This window comes from Tachypleus tridentatus, chromosome 9, assembly GCF_004210375.1.
Source record: "Tachypleus tridentatus isolate NWPU-2018 chromosome 9, ASM421037v1, whole genome shotgun sequence".
Classification (NCBI taxonomy): domain Eukaryota; kingdom Metazoa; phylum Arthropoda; class Merostomata; order Xiphosura; family Limulidae; genus Tachypleus; species Tachypleus tridentatus.
The window spans coordinates 167,073,565-167,091,310 of record NC_134833.1 but is presented as its reverse complement, the minus strand read 5'-3'; the positions used below and the strand labels follow the sequence as shown (position 1 = coordinate 167,091,310).

Below are 17,746 nucleotides of genomic sequence, written 5' to 3'. Positions count from 1 at the left end.
TTCTTTTCTGTTTCTACACAAGGACACAATACCAAAGCTGGAAAAAGCTCTCAGTTATCAAAGTGAATTTTCAAATCTCAAAGAGAAATACCTGCAATGGATACAGAAGAGTTGTGCAACTTTGCAGGAAAACAGAAATCCAACTCAAGACCAAGGCTCTCTTGAAGAACGTATTCATAGTCTCAAGGTATTTTTAATTAATTTTATTAATTGAGTTCCTAGAAGAAATGAATATGTTTTATCATATATTTTACATTTTGTTAAATCCTGCGAAGCATCTTTAGTATTAAACATTTAGCTGATTTTGAAGATTTTTTTACAATTATATATAATTTATAGGTACGATTAATAATCAAACGTAGTTTATTTATAGGTACGATTAATAATCAAACGTAGTTTGTTTACTCTGACTTATCATTAACCAGAGCAGTTAAGTTATTTTTTTCCTCAGACTGAAAAGTGGATCTTATTTACTCTTAGATACTCAAACTTAATGATTATTCATCAAGGAAAAATAAATCCAAACTTTTGTTTTTAGAATCTTGCAACATCACTACCTGAAGGACAACACCTGTTAGCCACTACTTGTGAGGCTGGTACTCGCACCTCAGGATCACTGCCAGATGCAGCTCAGTCAGCTTTAAGAGGTGAAATTGATTCTTATCGTGATCAACTGGGGACATTCAGTCAACAGCTAAGTGAGGCTACTGCTCTTCTTTCGTCAGTCCTAGCCAGGCTGCAAGAGTTCAATCAGAACAGTGCTAACTTCAGACAGTGGCTAGAAGACTTAGAGAGAAAACTTATTAGTCCACCTAAGACAAAAGGAGACATTGTGGAAATTAGAACACTTTTTGAACAATATAAGGTGAGAAAACTACATTTCTCTCCTAAATGCAAAAGATGACTGTTGTAATGTGTTCTGTTAATGGGTTATTTAGTAAAAAATAATGGCAATTGTCAACCTCCATCCCCAAGATTAGCGATTTTTGTTCAGTGCTGCCCTCTGTATGTGAAGTTTTTCTTTATGTCTGCTACAAGACTTGTGGTCCCCTCTCATTGGAGTTAGTGTATTTCTATCTAGATGGCCTAGGGAGGTTGAAACGTTGTATTTGTATTGATATCCATACCAGCCGTTCTGTGATACAGGTTCTTGATATTTTTCGGTTAATTCATATTGCTTTATTTCTCAACTCAAGCTTTGTGAAACTTTTCTGTGCAACGTGATCTAAAGTTAACCTTACTACTTTGGGAATTACAACAAAGGCTAGCTTTTTTTTTTGTGAGCCTCAGATGCTGGTAGCTCAATGATAGATTTATCTGCTTTGGAAGGTTAAATATTAAACGGTCCAACTTTTCTCTCCACACTTAACCATGACTCCTACCAAAAACTGCTGAGCCTTTGTTTGCTGACAAGAACTTTGTCTTTCACCACCTCTAGAGTTTGCTGATCATTTCAGTTCCCAACCTGGGTGTTCTTGTAAGTCTTCTTGGAATTTCTGTCTCAGGTTTGTGTGTTTTACTCCTGTCATTTTACATGTACTGATTTCCAACCTATGTTTTTTTTTCCTTCCTTCCCCAGTATTCAGGTTATTGCTATTCTGTTAACATTAGATCTTCTGTACTGGTCCTTCCCCAGTATTCAGGTTATTGCTATTCTGTTAACATTAGATCTTCTGTACTGGTACCATCTACATCATATTTCTCTTATCACATGTTATGTGGTGGGTGCTTTCAATCCACTTGCATATTGTCTTTCGTGCCTGGGCTGAATCTCTCCCATGGAGGGGTCTTTCTATTTACTTGTTTTCAGGGACTTTTACTTTTGAGGAAATTTAATCAAATTTGATGCCTTTACCAAAAGGCCTCAATACATGGTTTCCTCCTTTTTGGTTACTTGTACCTCCTCCACAGGCTTTGGATTTCAGTGCTTTCAGCCAGAGTTGTTTTCACACATATTTTAATGTTTATTTTCCCATTTGATTGTTTTGTTGGGTAATTTCTCTGGTACATTCCACTCCTCATTGGGCCCCCCTGTTTGCATTCCATTAGCCAGCACAGCCTTTGTTTCCAAAGCTCCAGTGTCTGCTCCTCTTACCACCTGCTCCTATTCCTCTGCTTCCCTCCTTTCTGCATCAACCTCATTCCCCCACTTTACATCTCAATCTCTCCAATCTGGTTTGTCTGGATCTTGGTGAGCAGATCTCTCTTCCCATGTAGAGTCACCTCCCTGTTAGATCCTTCCGTTTGTCTGTTTTCCATGGAAGTGTACTAGCGCAGATGGAAGGTCTTTCACTGGCAGGGTTTTTTAATATGGTTAACCTGACTTTACATTCACTGTGAACTATTTTTTAGTTTTATTTGTCCCTTAAGAAATGTTTCCTCCTTCTCTTGACCTGTGAATATTGCTGTTTTGTTTGGTTAGATTTTCTGTGTAATAAAGTGTGATACTTCCAAGGAGTCACCACATGTATTATTGTTATTGTAGTCCATTAATTACATTAATATATTTAACTGTCTAAATCATAAAAACTTCCTCAAACATTAAATGTACAGTTTAATTAATAAACGTTTCTGTAATTTGTTCCCTTCTCCAGTGTTGCAGTTTGGATTTGTCACAATTTTTGTGGTTGCATTTCCTCTGGCACCATTATTTGCTTTACTAAACAACATCACAGAAATCAGGCTTGATGCTAGGAAGTTTATCACTTTCTTACTACGACCTGTTGCAGAAAGAGTTAAGAACATTGGTGAGTGCACAGTGTGGTGAATACAGCAAGCTGTTTAGTTTCACTTACTCTTTATCATTCTACCTATCTTCTCTTCTTTATCTTAATACTGCAGCAGTTTGGAACATTGTTCCTCTTTTTCTCCTATTTTCCTGTCTTCACCTTTGTCTGGACCACATTTGATTGCTGTGTGTAGTGTGGGCTCTAAGGTATGGTATTGCATGTACAGCTACCCTTCAGGGTATGTACAGTCGTCTTTTTATTCCCTGGCCATCCTTCTCTCTTATAAATAGGGTCCACCTTCTGGTGTGTCTGGCCTACTCCTGTCTACCTTCTTTATCCTACATCATATCCAATGTTTCCATCCATTCAGTGTGTTTTCTCACATTTTCTCATTCTTTTCACCTTCATTGCCTATTGAAGGAGATTCTCTACATCCATTTGTGGACTATGCCAAGTACATTCAACTTCCAGTATCTTCATTACACTTTTATCTGCATCTGGGTTTTGTTCTCCACCTGTGACCATTCTGCAGGCTTCAGTGTGACTTTAACTTAAACATTTTATTCATTTTCTTCTTTTTCAGGGGCATTTCTTCTTCATTTTTGTCATGTGTGTGTGAATGGTGCCTGACCAGATATTACGTAACATCAAGATATACACCGTATGCCATGTTCACATATGTGCTTTTGTCCATGGCTCCCCCACAGTCACTGTAGAGATGTTGCATTCCATAAGATCAGTAGAAGGTCACCAACCTCTCGGTACTTGCTTTATAAATATATCCCTTCCAAACCATGCCACCCATGAACTGCATGAATAAAGCAGAAGGGGGTAGCTGCTCATCCCTCTTATGCTTTCAGTGAATAATTCAGTAAGGTCTGCTTTCAAAATAGGGTTTCATGGTCACCCGTTGCACTGTCTCTGGTGAAACAGTCCTTGGGTCTCTTCAATGCATTTTGACCACCCCCACCTCATGTTTGTGTGGAGCATGGGAGCCCTTGCCACTTTCCATGGTGGTCGAACATGGAGATACCCTAGTGAATGGGTTCCACTAGTAAAATTGGATAGAACCATTCAGTTGAAAGTAGAATGGTAGTGTTGATATGGATGTGGCATCCTTCTTCTCAGTGTGAGGTTCTAGCTAATCTTGTGAGAGGAGGTAAGCACCATATCCAAAGTTATAATTTCCTATAACGAAAATGTATTTCCAACAGATACTTACTTTCCCTCACTTTCACCCTTCCTACCCACTTCTTAGCAGCTCATACCTGCCAAACATGGAAGTGAAGGTTTGGCAGAGAAGTGTAGATGGAGTGACACGTGTCACATGAATATTATACATTACTACTGGTTGAGGAATGATTACTGATCATTTGCTTGAGAGATGTGTTGGAATATTATAAGTTCCACAAGGCTTGTAGCATCCCTGAAGAACACGTTTGTGTATAAAGGGCAGCACAGAATGTGAATAGCTGATCTTGTCACTAGAAGTAAGTACACGTTTGTGTATAAAGGGCAGCACAGAATGTGAACAGCTAATCTTGTCACTAGAAGTAAGTACACGTTTGTGTATAAAGGGCAGCACAGAATGTGAACAGCTAATCTTGTCACTAGAAGTAAGCACACGTTTGTGTATAAAGGGCAGCACAGAATGTGAACAGCTAATCTTGTCACTAGAAGTAAGTACACGCGTTTGTGTATAAAGGGCAGCACAGAATGTGAACAGCTAATCTTGTCACTAGAAGTAAGTACACGTTTGTGTATAAAGGGCAGCACAGAATGTGAACAGCTAATCTTGTCACTAGAAGTAAGTACACGTTTGTGTATAAAGGGCAGCACAGAACGTGAATAGCTAATCTTGTCACTAGAAGCACAGAAGCAATTACACGTTTGTGTATAAAGGGCAGCACAGAATGTGAATAGCTGATCTTGTCACTAGAAGTAAGCAACACGTTTGTGTATAAAGGGCAGCACAGAATGTGAATAGCTGATCTTGTCACTAGAAGTAAGCACATGCGTTTGTGTATAAAGGGCAGCACAGAATGTGAACAGCTAATCTTGTCACTAGAAGTAAGCGTACACGTTTGTGTATACACGTTTGTGTATAAAGGGCAGCACAGAATGTGAATAGCTGATCTTGTCACTAGAAGTAAGCACAACGCGTTTGTGTATAAAGGGCAGCACAGAATGTGAATAGCTGATCTTGTCACTAGAAGTAAGCATTAACGTTTGTGTATAAAGGGCAGCACAGAATGTGAATAGCTAATCTTGTCACTAGAAGTAAGTACATGTTTGTGTATAAAGGGCAGCACAGAATGTGAACAGCTAATCTTGTCACTAGAAGTAAGTCTGCGTTTGTGTATAAAGGGCAGCACAGAATGTGAACAGCTAATCTTGTCACTAGAAGTAATTACACGTTTGTGTATAAAGGGCAGCACAGAATGTGAATAGCTGATCTTGTCACTAGAAGTAAGCACATACGTTTGTGTATAAAGGGCAGCACAGAATGTGAATAGCTGATCTTGTCACTAGAAGTAAGTACACGTTTGTGTATAAAGGGCAGCACAGAATGTGAATAGCTGATCTTGTCACTAGAAGTAAGTACACGTTTGTGTATAAAGGGCAGCACAGAATGTGAATAGCTAATCTTGTCACTAGAAGTAAGTACACGTTTGTGTATAAAGGGCAGCACAGAATGTGAATAGCTAATCTTGTCACTAGAAGTAAGTACACGTTTGTGTATAAAGGGCAGCACAGAATGTGAACAGCTAATCTTGTCACTAGAAGTAAGTACACGTTTGTGTATAAAGGGCAGCACAGAATGTGAACAGCTAATCTTGTCACTAGAAGTAAGTACCTACCAAAATACATTTTCATTAAAAGAAAATTATACTTTCTATTCTCCATACTGATATTTGTTCAATAAATTCTTGTTACTACCATGAGCATGTGTAAGCTTAACTTCATATATTTTTCAAGCCAAATTCTCGAACTAATAGTAGATGTTTTATTCTGTTCAATAAACAAACACGTATCTCACAGTTTAATCAAATACTACAACACATGCTATAAAAGTAAGTACACCTAACTGACCTATCTTTGATCAATAAACAAAAACATGAAACTCACAGAATAATTAAATAGCAGAACAGATGGTATAACTTTCGTCAGTAACACCAGGAAATTTTTCCTGACACTGAACTGACTCAGTCAAAAATATTTTACTGTACTCTCATTTCTGTGTAATCCAAAAAGCTTCTCAGTACTAACTGTTATGAACTCTCTAGATCTTAACACCATCATAATGAAGTTTTCTCTGATGAAAATCTAACACTGATATATAGTTTGTTACAGTTTCCAAACCTTGACAGTTTTAACAAAATCTGATAAAAAAAGTTAAGTAGCTGTTATTACTGTAAAAGATTATATTGTTGAAATAATGGTTTTCCTAAGAAAGTTTAAGTAGCTGTTATTACTGTAAAAGATTATATTGTTGAAATAATGGTTTTCTTAAGAAAGTTTAAGTAGCTGTTATTACTGTAAAAGATTATATTGTTGAAATAATGGTTTTCTTAAGAAAGTTTAAGTAGCTGTTATTACTGTAAAAGATTATATTGTTGAAATAATGGTTTTCTTAAGAAAGTTTAAGTAACTGTTGTTACTGTAAAAGATTATATTGTTGAAATAATGGTTTTCTTAAGAAAGTTTAAGTAGCTGTTATTACTGTAAAAGATTATATTGTTGAAATAATGGTTTTCTTAAGAAAGTTTAAGTAGCTGTTATTTCTGTAAAAGATTATATTGTTAAAATAATGGTTTTCTTAAGAAAGTTTAAGTAACTGTTGTTACTGTAAAATATTATATTGTTGAAATAATGGTTTTCTTAAGAAAGTTTAAGTAGCTGTTGTTACTGTAAAATATTATATTGTTGAAATAATGGTTTTCTTAAGAAAGTTTAAGTAGCTGTTGTTACTGTAAAATATTATATTGTTGAAATAATGGTTTTCTTAAGAAAGTTTAAGTAGCTGTTGTTACTGTAAAATATTATATTGTTGAAATAATGGTTTTCTTAAGAAAGTTTAAGTAACTGTTGTTACTGTAAAATATTATATTGTTGAAATAATGGTTTTCTTAAGAAAGTTTAAGTAGCTGTTGTTACTGTAAAATATTATATTGTTGAAATAATGGTTTTCTTAAGAAAGTTTAAGTAGCTTTTATTTCTGTAAAAGATTATATTGTTGAAATAATGGTTTTCTTAAGAAAGTTTAAGTAGCTGTTGTTACTGTAAAATATTATATTGTTGAAATAATGGTTTTCTTAAGAAAGTTTAAGTAGCTGTTATTACTGTAAAATATTATATTGTTGATTTAATGATTTTAAACAAATTGGGTAAAAAGGTTAAATACTTCATCTGAGATGAACAAAAAATATTTTACTGGAATTATAACAATAATAGAGTGAAATATTTAATTTTACATTTTAACGAAAATGATTCAGTGAATGTATTGCTTTTCATTCCAAAGAGGAATTTTTGATAACAAGTTATTTTTTGAACCATAACTAGTAAGTATGAATAGGAATTATCAGGTCTTTAGAGTAATCTATTTATAATTTTGAACAAAAGATATTTGTATATTAAATTATTTGTTGAATATCATAAGGTAAATGCTTAATTAAGTAACACAAGATGATTGGAGTGACATATTTATAATTAAAGTTATTTGAAGATTTATTTATATTATACTACATAAATTGATTCTTTCTAACAAAATGTTAATATAACTGTTTATGTATGAATGAAAACAAAATTTAATGTGGCTATCACATTTTACTAAAGCATCTGAGGTTGGAAATAGAACAACAACAACCGCAGTTGTCAGAACTCAAGCTGAAGCTCAGGAGTTAGCAGAGAAAACAGAAGATTCCCAAGCTGTTGAACTCCTGACAGAAATGACAGATCGACTGACAGCATCATTAAATAGGTGTCAGGTGAGAGAAGTTTAGTAGGTAATACTAAATAATGTTTTAAGACTAGAAGTATGCTCAAATAGGGAGGTAAATAGGTTGTATTCAATTCACACTAAATTACCAACCTTAAGTAGTTGGGACTAAAATACCCAAAATACTTTAATAATTAGTCCACACTGTCCATTTTTTGGGTAACTTCTCAATGTCGTGAACTTCTTTTCATACTCAGGAAATACTGAGTCAGTTGGAGAGTGAGCTTCAAACTCTTCAGAACTATCAACATGCTCTCCAAGAAACGGAGAAGTGGTTACTTCAGATGTCTTTCAATCTAATGTCACATCATTCGTTACAAATCAGCAGTCTTCCTCAGACTCAAGGCCATCTTGAAAAACACAAGGTTTGTAATTTGAACCTTTTAAAAAAGTGAATGTTATTTCTACTACATTGAAGTGAAGAAATATTAAATATCCTTTAACTAACGTCACTTCATTGTTTACAAATCATTCATCTCTCAGATTTAAGGTTTTCAATTCACAACTATTTTGTGAAAGATCAAATTTCTGTTACGGAAATTAAAGTTTAACAATTGCCAAAATAAGTTTGTTGAATTTTAAATCCAAATGTTTTTTCTTATTATTTAATAGTGTTAATCTTCTCTTGTTTCTTAACTACGTTTATAATTTTAGATTATTAACAAAAAAGGAAAACTGTTTTAGTAATTTTATGATTTGAACCTAACTTTACCAGTGTCAAAACAGAAAATCGTTTAATGGCTGCTAAACATTAATGTTGCTTCTTCTTATTTCTAGAAAGTTTTGGAAGAAATTGAGAACTACCAGACTGTGATTGACGGGGTTAAGGCAAAAGGACGGGTTATTGTAGAAACATACAAGGAAAGAGTTCCCTCGATAGAGAACCAGATAAATAAACAATTAGCAAACATCCAAGAAAGCTATGACTCTCTTCTTGCTAGTGCTGAACAGATAGAGGTAATTAGTGCACATTGTTGTTAGGTACATAAGAGTTTGGTAATCAGTGTTATTAATCTGTTTATATTACGTTTTAGTTGTTTATCTAAAGAGACCTTCTACGTTTAGCATCAATGAAGAACGACAGAGATTCAATCCCAGCTACTGTCTTCCACAAACACAGCCTTTCCCTAATGAAAGTGTTGGACTACCAGCTGAAGCATAGGATATAAATTATCAGTACCTGTTAACAGTTACAACAATTAGATTGGAATTAATAACTTGTTTTAGGTGATCACCTAGGCTAATAATCATAATAATGATAAACACTGTTGCTAAGTTTGTATCTTTTTAACAATATTTGTCTTTAAGAAACAAGTAGAAATTGTAAACAAAATGCATTAGAAATTTATTTGTCATTCATAACTGTCTTTTTACAGATCTAATTTTTAATTTTTTTTAGGAAAAAGCATATTTAGCATAGCATGTTTCTCTTCTGTGGTTTTTATTATACAAACTCAACAAAGTTTATTAGAATAGCATAAATCAGTCTGATTACAGCTGAATTTTTTTAGAAAGTTTCATAATTGTTTCAGAGATAATGAACAGCACTGAATTGGAGTAATAATAATAATATTTTTTCGTAGACACGTCTCAATCAGGCTTTTCAGAAGTTTCGTACATATGAGGAAACACTTAACCAATGTGATAAGCTGCTGGCTGAGTTAGAACCTGGACTTGTTCAAGAAACTGAAACAGCTCATCTGACTCTGGAGGTTGCTAGAGAAAATCTAGATAATTCTAAGGTAACTTTCTTATTAATTTGTTGTGTTTTTGTATTTTATCCTGTTGTGTAGTAGCTGGTAATTAGATTATAATACTTTCAGTAAATTTTAAGTTAGTACAAGGACCTGGGTCCTGTTTGTAGTAGCTGGTGATAAGATTATAATATTGGGTTGAGGAATAATTCGTGAGCGTCTTTTTAAGTTAACAAAATATATTCATAAATGAAACGCTTTCGCAAAATATTTCATGTCATTTGGTAGATAATTTTTTGCTCTAATAGATGGTGTGTTTGATTTTCATATGTCTTTAATTTTTGCTTTCATTTTCAGCTCATTAAATGGAATGTCAAGTGGACAAAATCGAGCATTTTCGACACCATCTGCTTTTCGCATTTAATTTCTTGCAATTTTGTTTAAAACAATGCATACTATATACCTAGGTATTACATGAAATAAAGTATCATAATAAATGTTTTGGGTGTAATGTGTTCATGCATTGAAGTATTGTATAGTCTTGCATGTAATGCTTGAATGAAATTATTTAAAAACGCTCACGAATTATTCCTCAACCTAATACTTTCAGTAGACTTTAAGTAAGTGCAAGGATCTGGGTCCTGTTTGTAGTAGCTGGTAATAAGATTATAATACTTTCAGTAAACTTTAAGTACAAGAACCTGGGTCTTGTTGTGTAATAGCTGGTAATAAGATAATGGTACTTTCAGTAAACTTTAAGTACAAGAACCTGGGTCTTGTTGTGTAATAGCTGGTAATAAGATAATGGTACTTTCAGTAAACTTTAAGTAAGTACAAGGACCTGGGTCCTGTTGTGTAGTAGCTGATAATAAGATTATAATACTTTCAGTAAACTTTAAGTCAGTAGAAGGACCTGGGTCCTGTTTGTAGTAGCTGGTAATAAGATTATAATACTTTCAGTAAACTTAGTTAGTACAAGGACCTGGGTCCTGTTGTGTAGTAGCTGATAATAAGATTATAATACTTTCAGTAAACTTTAAGTACAAGAACCTGGGTCTTGTTGTGTAATAGCTGGTAATAAGATAATGGTACTTTCAGTAAACTTTAAGTAAGTACAAGGACCAGGGTCCTGTTGTGTAGTAGCTGATAATAAGATTATAATACTTTCAGTAAACTTTAAGTCAGTGCAAGAACCTGGGTCTTGTTGTGTTGTAGCTGGTAATAAGATAATGGTACTTTCAGTAAACTTTAAGTAAGTACAAGGACCTGGGTCCTGTTTGTAGTAGCTGGTAATAAGATTATAATACTTTCAGTAAACTTAGTTAGTACAAGGACCTGGGTCCTGTTGTGTAGTAGCTGATAATAAGATTATAATACTTTCAGTAAACTTTAAGTACAAGAACCTGGGTCTTGTTGTGTAGTAGCTGGTAATAAGATAATGGTACTTTCAGTAAACTTTAAGTAAGTACAAGGACCTGGGTCCTGTTTGTAGTAGCTGGTAATTAGATTATAATACTTTGAGTAAACTTTAAGTAAGTACAAGGACCTGGGTCTTGTTGTGTTGTAGCTGGTTATAAGATAATGGTACTTTCAGTAAACTTTAAGTACGTACAAGGACCTGGGTCCTGTTTGTAGTAGCTGGTTATAAGATTATAATACTTTCAGTAAACTTTAACTAAGTGCAAGAACCTGGGTCTTGTTGTGTTGTAGCTGGTAATAAGATAATGGTACTTTCAGTAAACTTTAAGTAAGTACAAGGACCTGGGTCCTGTTTGTAGTAGCTGGTAATTAGATTATAATACTTTCAGTAAATTGTAGGTAAATAGAAGAACTAAATCTGTGTTATTTATTAAGTGTGAATTAGATGATTTGACCTCGTGAGGGAACAGTGTTTCTCACATGATAACACTTGATATAATGGTTGATGACTGTCAGGATTTGAAATATGGTGTGCAGAGGATTTTTCTGCAGTAGGTGTCTGTGACATGTTGGTGATAAATTGAAACAATAAATGGACAGCACAATTCGCTTGTTTTAAAATAATGTATTCAAAACAAGTCAGAAGTATTCACAAAAGGTAGTTACATTGAAGGAATTCAAAATTTATCTAAAACTCTAAATAATTCTTTTTATCTATCAAAAGTTATTTAGGCTGATTCAATTAATTTAGAACCCAACTGATAAAATGGACTGTTTTTCTTTACTTTGTCTCATATTGTACATTCTGTAATATATTCACTTATGTTACTCCTTAGGTTTCCATAGTTGTATTTCAAACTTTATGTAACTTTATCTTTCATCAGAGTACACACAGATGGAACACCTTTTAACAAGACAAATTATTATCCTTATTAATCTGTGAAATTCACATTAAAATATCACCTATTATGGCTAATCATTCACTTGATGGCTAACCTCACGTTTATGTTATCAAACTAATTTTCTGACAGAATTTCAATTGACTTTACTTATCAATTCTTCTTTAGTCCTAACCTTGTGCTTTGTTTGGTCGCCAATATTTATACATTGGTATCTCAGGCATCAAGTGTTTTGTAAAGTACGTGAGCAGTGCTGGTTCACAAAACTCAGCTAAGGCAATAAAAAAAATAGCAGAGGTTTAAGTAATGTAACATCAACAATATTAGTAAAGCTTAGACACCAATGAAATGCAAACATGGCATGTAACTCTTACTGAGTTATATAACAAACTTGTCATAACTATCACCTTTCAATTTTACTTTTAATGTACTTGTTATTAAATGTAAATATTGTACTTTGTCTTGTGTGATGAAGTCATGTGGATATACTAAAACTAAAACTTTTGTGAAGACATAACATCATTTTATTGTGGCATAGTCATGAAAGTCTATTGAAAATAGAGAGTTTTGTGATACAGATAATACTATTGTCTTTGCAGAATTGTAACAAAACCATGTAAATAGACTAAACAGACAAATGTTTAGTAAATGTGGAATAAAAGAATATACTTATAGCAAGGTTTACCTCAGAAAATGGAGATGTCTTGTAGATGTGTAGAAAATAAATAACTAATAATTTTCTTTAGTTCAAATTTATGAAGAGATGTTTAACTTGTTCAGTGCCACGGATGAGTTAATTCGTTCTCAAAAATACCTAACTTCAACGCTAGATGTCAATACCACACATGCATTTGACCTACTTACATATTGTTTCATTTTCGATCCAAAATGGCATCATGAAAAAGATTACAAAATGAAGAAGCATTAGATTTATATTTTGAACTTGGTTCAAAGTTGCCGTAGCAGTTGAAAAACTTGGTAGTCAACAGGTTAACAATCTTTTGCTGTTTCCACGTATATCAGAATATTGAATGTTAGTTTTTTCCAGACGGCACTCAGCCAGCTTGTGATGGCCAGACAGCAGCTACAGACTGCTATCCAAGGCTGTGTTGAAGCCACTACTTCTCTGAGCCGCCCATCCAGTCCTGAGGATGCTGTTGTTTCACCCTTGCCAGAGAGAGAAACACAAATCAAGATTCGTCTACAAGATTTTATTGAACAGGTGAAATTGTTATGAAACATTACTGGGACAAAAGTAGCTTTCTCTATACTAAAATGATTGATTTACTTTTGAAACTTTTCTTCCATCTTACAGCTACTTGCAGTTGAACAAAGCAATGTATATCTTTTTGTACATCAGTTTATAAGTTTATTTTCAGAATGTAGTACACTGTATTTATACATGAATTTACTGATTATTGAAATGTATTTAGAACACATCCTGTCTTTCGTTGTGCGTATATTACATGCATTAAGATCTGGTTAATGTCATATCTTAGGCTGAATCACGTATAGTGGCTATCAACAATGTTGTCCATGAATGGGAGGCTGTAACACAGTTAAAGGAAACCGTAGAGCACTGGGTTGCTGACCAGAAGGTTGTAGTCTCTCAACTAGAATCTGGACTTGTGGTTATGGAACCAGAAGTGCTTCAGCATCAACTGAATAACTTAGAGGTATAACTTCTTACCATTTGTCATAATATAATGTGTAACTACATTAAATTCTATCACAATCTATCTAGTGTAATATAAGAAAACGTCTTTGTACATGAACATTATACTTAATTCACAACAGTTCACAAAATATAATTTTTTTTCATATGAAATAAAAAAACATTTTAAGCTAATGTTCTTTTATTTAATCTTCACAGAACATGAAACAAGAGTTGGAGGAGAAACGTTCAGCTGTTCAAAAAATTGAACAGAAAGAACAGAGCACTCTATCAAACAGTGCTCAATCAGTCCTGAAGGAAAAGCTAAAAGATTTGGAAGACCAGGTGTGTTTCAAAGTCACTTTCTATTAAAATAGTTAAACAGAAAGAAGTAAGACTTCATGGAAAAGCTAAAACATTTTTAAAGAAAAGTGGTTATGGGAGCAAAGATATATTAATAACATCAAGGGTAAAGGAAAGTTCTGTATTCACCATCAATACAGTCACTTTAAAGTATGGTTGAACATTTATCTGGATATTAAACATTAAAGTTCTGTATTCTGTTATGATGAGAAACCCACTTGAAGTAAATATGTGTCTCAAGACAGCTGGTATAGGTATTAAAACTTTTATTAAAATAAAGTAGAGAAGAGCATTTTGACCTTCTTAGGTCATCTTCAGGTTAACCAAGAGAGTTTGCAACTGACCATTGCTGAGCACGTATCTCAGGTATGAGAGTGTAAATGGTTATGGGATTGTAGAGGACGTTGCAGTATATGTTAGGTTATTAATTAGTATAGGTATAAAGGTGTTTCTTAATATTGATTTAACTTTGGTTTCAGTTGTTGCATAAGTAGGGATTTTTTTATTTTTATGTTTGTTTATGTTAATTTCCCTACTTCATGTCTGGGTGTTTTCTATGGTTATGTTGTATTTATTTGAGTTGCAGTGTGGAAAACGTGTTAGAGTGTTTTTTGTGTTCTTTGAATCTGGTTTCCATTTTTCTGCTTGTTTCTCCAATATAGAAGTTGTGACAGCTGTTGCATTGTATTTTATAAATTATGTTGGTGTTGTGTTTGTCAGTGTAGTTTTACATAGTATGGACTTTAGTTTTGTTCCTGGTTTCTGGATAAATTTGGTGTTTACTAGAATTTTATGTTTTAGTACAAGTTTTTTTTAAATGTTGGTTATATTTTCACTGACTAGAATCAATCTGCACCGTGGTCTTCAGACCTATCCAATTTTCAGATTTCTTGTGGTCTTGTGGGCACTTTTGCCTGCCTTCTCATTGCACCACTTTCTCAGTTTTGGTCTCTTATGTGTCCTTCAGACCACTCAGTATAATGTTGTGCTGCTGCTTATGTATTGGTCAGTTTACATATGACTTCCTGCTTCACTGATTTTTGGTGCAATCTCCATTTTTTTACCTCTGACACTCCTCATCCAACCACATTGCACTGTGTGTGTCAGCTGTCTGCACATGCATTCTAACTTTGCCACATTGCTCGCCTGAAGGGCCAGATTTTCGTGTGTAGCTGTTTTAAAGGATTACAGTTCTTGCCATTATATGATTCTTCACTATGCCCCCTCTGAAAAGGGCTGTTAATCCAGTACGTCCATAAGACCAACCATTGTTATTAATATTCAGAGTTCATTATCAAAAGTCTACAAAATCTCCTTAACTTCAATTAAATTTCCTTTATGCCTACACCCAAAACTAATTTATGTTCACTCTGTCTGCTTTACCCTGCTCCTTCCAAGATAGCACCTGCACAATCCATGTATTCCTCACCTAATTCTGAACAATAGTCTCTCCATGTCTTTCCTGGTGTCCTTGTGTCGGCATCTTCCTTAACATTGCATGTCCATCAGAATTTCTTTCTAAATTCTCATATCCCATTTAAGCCGCTGTACAAACTTGTTTGGAACTTAATCTCTCGTTGTGCAAGGTAAAGAGAAACAAAAGTTTTTGACCAACCCAGGTTGTCTTTCAGGCCCCAGAAATTAATTTTAAGACTTTAAAGGGCTTCAAACCAAAATTCCTGTCACAAATTTTTGTTGTTGTTGTTGTTCATCACTACCATATTTTTTTTATTTGGCCTTCTGAGAGGATTTTGTTTTGTTTCCCATGTTTTGGGCTATATGAGTAGGGTGACTTTGCTTGTGTCTTTAAGTTGCCAACCTTATCCATATAGTTTTATTCCTTCCATTTTTTCATCCTCTGGACTTTGGTTTATTTTCCAGATTAGTACTTTTATGTGGTCCTCCATGTTTTTTCTGCCCTCCATTAGACCTTTTGTATTCATGTTTTTTAAACTACCTTTCCTTCAAGTCTCTAATCTATGCCCAATATTTGGCTGTTCATGATGTACTTCTCCCTTCACACTGTTTCAAACCTTTATGACCATTCCAACCCTGTTTGCTTCCTTTGCCCAGCATGATTTTTTCAATAATTCCTAAGTCTGTTTCTTCCACAGCATCCTCATCTCTACTATGAAATTTTTCCTATTTCCCTTCTGGCTTGAATTTGCCTGACATTTTTTTTTCTTTTCCTGATAATTGTCACTTTTTCATGTTTCCTTCCCATCATCAGGTCCGTAACTTACCATGCATATTTCCATCTTCCTTTGGAGAGTATTGTCAGTACTGTAACTGTGTATCTGTAGGTGTTGTAGTTCCATCTTCCTTTGGAGGGTATTGTCAGTACTGTAACTGTGTATCTGTAGGTGTTGTAGTTCCATCTTCCTTTGGAGGGTATTGTCAGTACTGTAACTGTGTATCTGTAGGTGTTGTAGTTCCATCTTCCTTTGGAGGGTATTGTCAGTACTGTAACTGTGTATCTGTAGGTGTTGTAGTTCCATCTTCCTTTGGAGGGTATTGTCAGTACTGTAACTGTGTATCTGTAGGTGTTGTAGTTCCATCTTCCTTTGGAGGGTATTGTCAGTACTGTAACTGTGTATCTGTAGGTGTTGTAGTTCCATCTTCCTTTGGAGGGTATTGTCAGTACTGTAACTGTGTATCTGTAGGTGTTGTAGTTCCATCTTCCTTTGGAGGTATTGTCAGTACTGTAACTGTGTATCTGTAGGTGTTGTAGTTCCATCTTCCTTTGGAGGGTATTGTCAGTACTGTAACTGTGTATCTGTAGGTGTTGTAGTTCCATCTTCCTTTGGAGGGTATTGTCAGTACTGTAACTGTGTATCTGTAGGTGTTGTAGTTCCATCTTCCTTTGGAGGGTATTGTCAGTACTGTAACTGTGTATCTGTAGGTGTTGTAGTTCCATCTTCCTTTGGAGGGTATTGTCAGTACTGTAACTGTGTATCTGTAGGTGTTGTAGTTCCATCTTCCTTTGGAGGGTATTGTCAGTACTGTAACTGTGTATCTGTAGGTGGTACATACTTGGTTCTTTTCTCTACATTGACCTTTATCTCATATTTGGATCCTGCCCTGTATTGTGTACTGCCTGACCCATTATAGTTAATTTTAAATCTACACTGTACAACCTGTGATCATATACCATGCTAGATGACTGTAAAATTGAAGCTTTTCCTCTCATGTACGTAATGTACAATTCTAAGTGCCACTTGATGTTGGCTGATTGGCTCTGTCAGTGTATCCTGTATGTAGCAAAATACAGTATCATAATGTATCACAAGGTCATGCTCCTTACACCACATTGAGATGGAGTGTTCCACATGACTTTTCACAGGTATTCCTTGTCATCTGTTTCTTCATAAGTATGTTTATCCAGAACTATAAATTCATGCACGTAAAGCAGACAAGGATTGCTGCCCATCTCTGATGATCTGTGGCATTGAGGCTCTTCCTGCTACATACCTAATGTACAATTCCTGATACCACCAGATGTTGGTATCAACTTCATCAGTGTGATTGCTGTGCATGTCAAGCTAAGTGTGCATCATACCACTCAGTTGAGAGCATGGTAGTGTCATTCTGCTGAGTTAAATGAAATGTTATCCTTCCTACCATGAACTTAATGTAGAGTTCTAGATTCTGCCAGGTGTTTGATGTAACACTTTGTTTTATTTTGCAGTTTTCCCCTCCACATAAGACATCCTTTTTCCTATCATCTGCTGGAGTTTAGTTCATGAGGATCAGGTGTTGGTTGAAACTGGATCAGCCACATGAGTCCTTACATGTATTTGGATGGCCCCCTCCTTCTACCGTAAACTTGATATTAAATTCCCAATGGCATCAAGTTTTGGCCTAGAGATGCAATCTCAAATAGCAGTAGCTTTTCCTATCATTTACTGGATGTTGGTTCCCAGTAGATCTCATGTTGATTATAGCTAGATGGGAAACTTGAGTTCCCACATATGTAAAGCTGGTACCCT

The 17,746-nt window shown here is 34.7% G+C and overlaps 1 protein-coding gene across 1 annotated transcript in view; it reads left to right on the top strand.

The window, feature by feature from the left end:
* LOC143227571 (muscle-specific protein 300 kDa-like) overlaps nt 1–17,746 on the top strand; it is a 314,242-nt gene that overhangs the window by 193,708 nt on the left and 102,788 nt on the right. Inside the window, 11 exon segments of the mRNA XM_076459000.1 lie at nt 23–187; nt 539–865; nt 1,439–1,505; nt 2,595–2,747; nt 7,566–7,717; nt 7,926–8,093; nt 8,506–8,685; nt 9,312–9,470; nt 12,789–12,962; nt 13,240–13,416; nt 13,614–13,739. Of these exon segments, the coding sequence (XP_076315115.1) occupies nt 23–187; nt 539–865; nt 1,439–1,505; nt 2,595–2,747; nt 7,566–7,717; nt 7,926–8,093; nt 8,506–8,685; nt 9,312–9,470; nt 12,789–12,962; nt 13,240–13,416; nt 13,614–13,739 (1,848 nt within the window).